This window comes from Phodopus roborovskii, unplaced genomic scaffold, assembly GCF_943737965.1.
Source record: "Phodopus roborovskii unplaced genomic scaffold, PHOROB, whole genome shotgun sequence".
In the NCBI taxonomy this organism is placed as follows: domain Eukaryota; kingdom Metazoa; phylum Chordata; class Mammalia; order Rodentia; family Cricetidae; genus Phodopus; species Phodopus roborovskii.
Window position 1 is genome coordinate 51,184,116 of NW_026126407.1, and position 7,405 is coordinate 51,191,520.

At 49.4% G+C, this 7,405-nt stretch overlaps 1 protein-coding gene across 1 annotated transcript; it reads right to left on the reverse strand.

The window, feature by feature from the left end:
• Positions 1–797: 797 nt before the first annotated feature.
• On the reverse strand, positions 798–7,091 carry Nmral1 (NmrA like redox sensor 1). Its single transcript, XM_051181341.1, has 5 exons — positions 6,874–7,091; positions 4,387–4,625; positions 2,382–2,631; positions 1,644–1,834; positions 798–1,053 (listed from the first exon to the last, which is right to left on the reverse strand). Exons 1-5 carry the CDS (start codon positions 6,911–6,913, stop codon positions 868–870), a joined length of 906 nt encoding a protein of 301 aa, XP_051037298.1. The 5' UTR covers positions 6,914–7,091; the 3' UTR covers positions 798–867.
• Between the last annotated feature and the right edge of the window lie 314 nt (positions 7,092–7,405).

Here is a 7,405-nt window from a genome sequence, read left to right on the forward strand (position 1 = left end):
TATCATGTTTGTCTTAGCCACAGGCAACAACACCTCGTCTCCACAGTGGTCCACAGCTCTGCCATGTTTGCTCTTTTTGTATGCTTGTATATGCATGTGTACATGTTACACACATGCAGGTGAATATGCCCATGTAAACATGAAGGCCAGAAACTGATGTTGGATGCCCTCCTTTCATCACTCCCTACCTGATTTTGTGAGGCAGGTCTGGTGCTCACTGGTTCAAGTTAAGACTAGTGGGCCAGTGGGCTCCAGAGACTTCCTTCTATTATAGGTCCACAGCTGCCTGTTTTATAAGTGGGTGCCAGGACTCAAATTCGGCACCTCATGCTTGCACAGCAAGTACTTTACTGACTCAGCCATCTTCATAGCCCCTATCTCTTTTCAGCTCCTGTGAAGGTTATTTCTAGTTTGGCCACGCCTGTCCAGAGTTCCAGTGAAGAGAGAGAAAAGGACAAGGGTCCTGGACTTGTGCATTAGTTGCCTGTCCTCATTCAGAACAAATGCACAGGTGGCCTCAGTGCCTCTAGCCCTGCCTGCTGGGTGTCAAAGGCACTGCTGCTGCTGGCTGCTGAGGCTCTGCTCACTGATCCCCTGTGGCTCATGCACGCACACTGATCAGGGCCAAATAAGCCCTTGTGCCTACGTGGTGCCTCCTATTGGCATTTTCATGCCATCAGGGCCCATTTTCATGCAGCTGCCATTCCAACTCACTTCCCACAAACAGAGGGCTTTTCTTTTGGGAAACCATCTGTGAGAACAATGCTTTTATTTGTGTGTGTGTGTGGGGGGGGCAAACAAAACAAAAAAAACAAAACAACCACAAAAGAAAAGATAGTTGTACCTCTCATTCCCCAGATGAGAGCTTCAAGGTCCCAGCTGTGCAAAGTCCCCTTTGTGCTGCTCCAACCACTGGTCCAATGTCTGGGCCTTGGGGTTGAGTTGCAGGGTTAGATCAATGTTCCGGTCGGGTTTTAGGGCATAGAAACGGAACATGTTGGCCAAGTCTCGGGCCCCCATGAAGCCAAGCTTCTCGTATTCCTCAGGAGTTGTCTGGAAACAAAGAGCCCACATGTTTACCTCCTTCACAGCCCTGGTAATACCAGGTAGACTTGGCTTCCTCCCAAGTCTTGGAAAGCCAGGGTATAGCTGTGTTGGCTCTTACTATGAGGCCACGTGAACACTTCCAAATAGACAGGTATGGAAATCATGGCTTTGATCAGTTTAAAGACTATTCTTTCAAAGTCATGAGATAAAAGCCATCAGTGTCTTTCAGAGCTGGAATCAGCTGTATTACTTCCTTGTTCAAAAGCCAAAACTATCCCTTTTTTTCTGCCAAACCCAATGTGAACTCTTGAGCTCCTCAGGTCCTCCACAACCTTGCCTTAGTCCCACCTCTCTTAAAGCCACAAAGTCACCTAGTACACTTTTCAACATTTATCCACCCCCACCCCTGCAGACAGGGTTTATCTGTGTGGCCCTGGCTGTCCTGGAACTCAATCTGTATACCAGGCTAGCCTTGAACTCACAGAGATCCACCTGCCTGTCTTAAAAAGCAAACAACAACAACAATAATCCCTTTGGGAGTTAGGGGCATCTTGCAAGATCTGGGGCTTCACAGCTTTGGGGAGGGAGGAACTCACCTTCGCATGATGTACAGTCTTGCCGATGTGCCTGGTGAGCAGGGCAGCATACTCCTCTGCGGTGTGCTTGCAGGTGCTGAGCCCAATATTCTGCCCTACATACTCTTCTGGATTCTTCAGCAAGCTCAGCACTATGGGGCCCAGGTCACTCACTGCCATTCCATCCATGGGGACATCACCCATGGGCAAGTCTGTGAGAACAGATAAGTGTGCTAGCAGGGACAGTTTCTCAGGGGAAGGGATCTGCGGCTGGTTTTCCCAGCAGTCAGTCCTCTGGCCATTCACACATACAAGTGTTGTCTCTGTGAAGTACCAGCAATACTCAAGTTCTACAAATGGTAAGTGTGCCACTGGTCTGTTGTTCATTGGGCAGATAGGACTCCTGAACTCGGTGCCAACATCTGTATCCTCACAAGAAGGTGAGAGATGGAGAGTAAAGAATGGCCAGCAGGCACCAACCCCTCCTGCTTTGGCCTCCAGTACATCCTGCTCTAAACCACTGACCAACTGGAAGGACACAAGTTAGCTGAGGTTCCTTCCAAGCTGGGTCAGGCATCCAGTTTGTTTACAGAATTTTAAGTTGAGGCCTACCTAAATTAGATGACTCTCAGTCTCAAGCCTAATGTCAGGGAGTCTGGGCTTAGACCCAGAGTGACCCAGTGACAACCCCACTTTCAACCAAACCTGTTGCTTCATATGCTGTGAACTATGTTTCACTGTGTGGGATAAGACACTCACCCAGCAAGTAGCTTTCTCCATCTGCAGCTTTCTGGGGCAGGAAATAGGAAAGGAGGTTCTCAAAATAGCAAGGCAGCCGCACACTGGTCATGGGCACACCGATGTCCCGGAAATATTCCTCCACCTCCCCTTTGCCATCAAAGTGGCCTGCTGTCAGCCTTCCTGCTGTCAGCTTCCTGATATTCTCCAGGCCACTGTAGACGACATAACGGAGGCCCAAGCGTTTGGCTAGATCTGCTAGAAGCTTGCCCTGGGAAGCAGGAAGGAGAAACTGCAAGGGTAAGAGGAAGGCTGTGTGCTCCTGACCCTCCTCCCCTACACATGGATTAACTCCATAGCTCCCCCACCTGTGATGCTAAAAGCCAGACCCACCTATCCCAAGAAAGCCCTCTGCTCTGGAATAATGCTCAGGTACAGCACCACACTAAGCTTTCAAACTGTTTGAAAGTTTCTAAGTGAGGTCAGAGGGGAAGTTCAAGGCCAACCTCAGCTACACATGACCCTATCTGAAAAGAAAAATGTAAAACGGAACAAGGCTGCCTTGGGAAGTGGTGCATAGAAGCCTTCTTGGTGTGCATACCCCATCTTTGCTAACTGAAGAACTTTGCCTTCTCTGGAGAGCTCAAAGTCATCTTTGGAGATGCTATAGTTTGATGGCTAAGCACAAAGGCCACTCAGGTCCATCTGGGCTATGTGACCCAGGACAAGTGGTGACCCAATGGTTAATAAACAATGATCCATGTCATTAAAGTTGGGAGTATTTAATCACAGCTCCCCAAAAGATCTGCCCATACCTTACCCCTGCAAACTTGTAAATGTGACTTGATTTGGGGAAAGGGGACAGTCTTGAGATTTGATCATCTTAGATCAATCAGTCATACAAATCCTAAATCCAAAGTAAATATCCTAAGAGAAGAGAGCCAAAGCATCTGGAGAGGTGGCTCAAGAGATAAGAGCACTGGCTATTCTCCCAGAGGATCCAGGTTCAATTCCCAGCACACACAAAGTAGCTCACAACTGTCTGTAACTCCAGTTCCAGGGGGATCCGATGCCCTCTCCTGGCCTCTGTGAGCAATGCATGCAAGAGGTGCACAGACAGACATTTAAGACTAGACACCCGTGGTGGTTTGAATGAGAACAGCACAGCACAGAGGTTTGCATGCCAGATCCCACCGGTAGGACTGTTCCGGAAGAACTAGGATGTATGGCTTTGTTGGAGAAGGTATGTCACTGGGAATGGGTTTAAAAAGCCCACAGCATCCCTCAGTAGCTGTCTCTGGGCCTTGTGCCCTGGATCAGGACACTGTTCCAGTGCCATGCCTCCCTGTCTGCTGCATTGCTTCCCACCATGATGATCGTGGACTCAAACCCTCTGGAACCATGAGCACTTTAATCACTTCCTTCTATAAGTTGCTTTGGTAATAGTGTCCCTTTACACCAATAGAAAATAACACACACAATGCCATAAAATAAAATAAATAATAGTAAGACAAGCATAGTAGCATATGCCTATAATCCTAGCATTCAAGATTATAGGTTCCTGGCTCACTTGGGCTATATAGCAAGCCCTTGTTTCTCCCCTCCCTGTCAAACATACAAGAAGTCAGAATATAGAGGCATATGCTGGCGTGACACATAAGCTTAGGCACGCGTAGAGCCGCAGACGCTGGAAGAGCTGAGGAAACACTCCTGGTGTTTGAAGGGACTGTGACCTCACTGGCACCTTGATCCAGCACCGTAAGACAGTTTCTGTGGCTTTGGGTTACCTGGAGTATGGTTATGGTAATCCCAGGGAATCACAAGGGATTCCCAGGATTGAGGAGATAAATCTGTTTCAACCAGATCCTTGTCCCATGTGCTCTAGGATGCAGTGGGTAGAGGGTGTGTCCTCCATCTACGTTTGAAGAGCAACAAGAAAAGAGTGGGGCCTGACGTGCTCAGCCTCCCTGGCAAGTCAAAGCTGCCCTCTGGGTCAGCTGGGCCCATGGTCTTCTCACACCCTTACCTGCTTGACTTCTCGGTCCTGGCTGCACTGCTCCCAGTAGTTGGTCACAATGAAGGTGGCATGAGCTCCCGTCAGTGCCAGCTCCATGCTAGCCTCGTCATCCTGGTCTCCTTGTACCACCTCAGCACCTTGCAGCTTCAGCTCTTGGGCGGCTCTCTGCTCTGGGTTCCTTGTTACCACTCGTACCCTAAATGTCCCATCTTCCAGCAATGTGCGAGCCACGGAGCCACCTTGGGCACCTATGAAGAGTAAGGTCACAACTGCCAGTCAGGGCTGCTCCCCCAGGGCAAAAACTGCCCAGAGACATATGAGTGCTGTTAAACTACTTTTAGGTTTTCCAGATTTGGGGGAAAGGTTGCTTTTGTTTTATTTTGAGACAGAATCTCACTGTGAAGGCTAGGCTGACCTGGAACTCAGATGTAGACCAGGCTGGCCCTGACTTCACAGAGCTCCTCCTGCCTCTGCCTCCCAAGTGCTTGCATTAGAGAAATACTACCAAACTCAGCTTCTTTACTAGGTTTTTTTGTTTGTTTGTTTGTTTGTTTGTTTAGAGACTTGAACTTTTTCTTCTGACCTCTTTCTCCAGGCATGAGCCACCACAGCATGAGATCTACTTTTTTTATTTTTAAGATTTATTCCATGTGTATGAGTATATAGCACATATGTTCTTGGTGTCCATGGAAGCCAGAAAAGGGCATTAGATTTCCTAAAATCAGAGTTGCAGACAGTTGTGATTGGGCCAACATGGATGCTGGGAACTGATAAGGTCTTCTGTAAGCTTCTCTTTGCCTTTTTTTTTGGGGGGGGAGGGGGTTTTGAGACAGGGTTTCTCTGTGTAGCCCTGGCTGGACTGGAACTCTGTAGACCAGGCTGGCATCGAAATCACAGAGATTCACCTGCCTCTGCCTCCCGAGTGCTGGGACTAAAGTCCTGTGTCACCACTGCCAGGCCACATTTTCTAACCAGGCAGTGGCCAGGCTACCTGTTATCTCAACTACTCCCGGGGCTGATGAGAAGTTTGAAGCTAGCCTGTCTAGATGTCACAATCCACCTTAAAAAAGAAAAATTGGGCCAGGTATGATAGCGCACACCAGAGTCCTAGCACTCTGGATTTCTGTGAATTCAAAAACAGTTTGGTCTACATAGTGAGTTCCTGGCCAGCCAGTCCTACAAAGTGAGACCATGCTTCAGTACTGAAATCAAAACCTTTTTTTCAACTGTACTGGGAGGGGGATGAAGGTGGGGCACAGATGGATCGGGGTAGAGTGCCTGACTCCTGTGACAGCTTGGGCTCCTTCTCCACACCACAGATCCACACTAAAGCTACTAATAGTGGACCACAGCCATAACTTAGGAGGCAGAGGAAGCAGGGTCAGAAGTTCCAGGCCTTGAACCATGGAGTGCCTCGGCGGGTAAAGGGGCTTGAGACTAAATCTAATACCTGAGCTCCATCTCTGGGACCTAAATGGTGAAAGGAGAGAACCAATTTTTCGCCAAGTTGTACTTTCACTTCCGAAAGTGCCCAGTGGCTATGTGCACACCCACAGCATAAAGTTTAATAAAATGTATTTTAAGGAATTCAAGGCCACCTGGGCTACACTGTGAGACTTTGTCTTGAATAAAGACAAATAAAGAATCCCAGCACTCATGAGGCAGAGTCAGATAGATCTCTGTGAGTTTGAGGCCAACCTGGTCTACAGAGCAAGTTCCAGGACAACTGGGGGGGGGCATCTTTTCAGCTCCATTATTTATTTTGAGAAGGGTCTTGCTGTGTAGCCCTGGCTGGCCTGGAAGTCAGAGATCCACCAACTTCTGCTCCCAAATGCTGAGATTAGACCTTGTACAGAGGACCAGGGTTTGATCCCCAGCACTCACATGTCAGCTAACAATCATAATCCCAGGGGATCCAATGTCCTCTTCAGGCATCCCACACACGTGGTGCGCAGCATGCATGCTTGAAAAACACCATTCACACAAAATAAATAGATAATAACCCTCCAACCACCATGATTCAACAGTTCAGCATGTAATTCAGAGGTATAGCCCTTGCTCAGTATTTGGGAAGTCCTAGATTTAATGATCAGCCCTGGAAGTTATTAAAAAGGAAGGAAAGGAAAGGAAAACAGAGCGGGCGGGGAGGTGTATGGAAGCAAAGTAACATGCTGCTGTTTGAAAATGTGGCCGATATTTACATTTACTCGGGTAAAATACCAAGGAAATATGTTATCTGGGGGAGAGGAGGATTTAATTTTGGTATGCTGCGCAAATACACCCGCAATGCAGACACTTATGGAAGTTGCTCTGTAGACCCTCTGGCCTTCAACTCTCACAAAGCCTTCTGCCTCTGCCTTCTGAGTTCTATGGTTGGCCCCCACCCCCTCACCCCACCCCCGTCCACCCATAAGTATGTTTGCAGCCACACTTTCTGCAAACGAGGGGCGGGTGAGAGCCCGGCTCTGCTGATCTTGCCAGGCCTGGTTCGCTCACCTGTGGCTCCAAAAACCACCACCAGTTTCTTATCGGCCATGGGGCCCAGGGCCCAACGAGCGCGATCCCAAGAGGCCTGGAGTGGCTGAGTTGGCGATGGGCAAGATCTCCACCCAGAGCCGTCTGGTCTGAGTACGTTCCGAGTTCCGTCTGGCAATACCCAGGGCCCTAGATTTCTGCTTCCAGTCCCCAGAGCACAGTTCGGGTGACAAAGGCTAAGAGGGGCAGTTGAGGGAGAATGGGGTTTGGCTGGATTCTCCAGGCTGCTGCAAAGTCCCCTAAAAGGGGGGTGTGTGTGCAATCCCGTGCAAGCGGCCAGGCCCCACTGCAGCCCCCAGGCTACGCTTGCAGAAAGCCTCCAGGCGGCTCCATGCATGTGGCCAGCCAGTAGCCAGGCTTCCAAGCCCCTGCAGTCCTGGTCCTGACGCTGCTCCTGATCACTCAACCTAACCTCCCCCGCTCCCGCTGCCCCATATGGTTCCTTCCTTCGTGTGGCGGCTGCTTCTGGGTTTAAGCGCTTGCGTGAGCGCAC

Coding starts and splice junctions, on each gene's coding strand:
- Nmral1 (XM_051181341.1), bottom strand. CDS start 6,913: ATGGCCGATAAGAAACTGGTGGTGGTTTTTGGAGCCACAG. Junction 2,632..4,386: donor AGGACCGAGAAGTCAAGCAG/GTAAGGGTGTGA, acceptor CCTGCTTCCCAG/GGCAAGCTTCTAGCAGATCT. Junction 1,054..1,643: donor AGACTGTACATCATGCGAAG/GTGAGTTCCTCC, acceptor CTTTGTTTCCAG/ACAACTCCTGAGGAATACGA.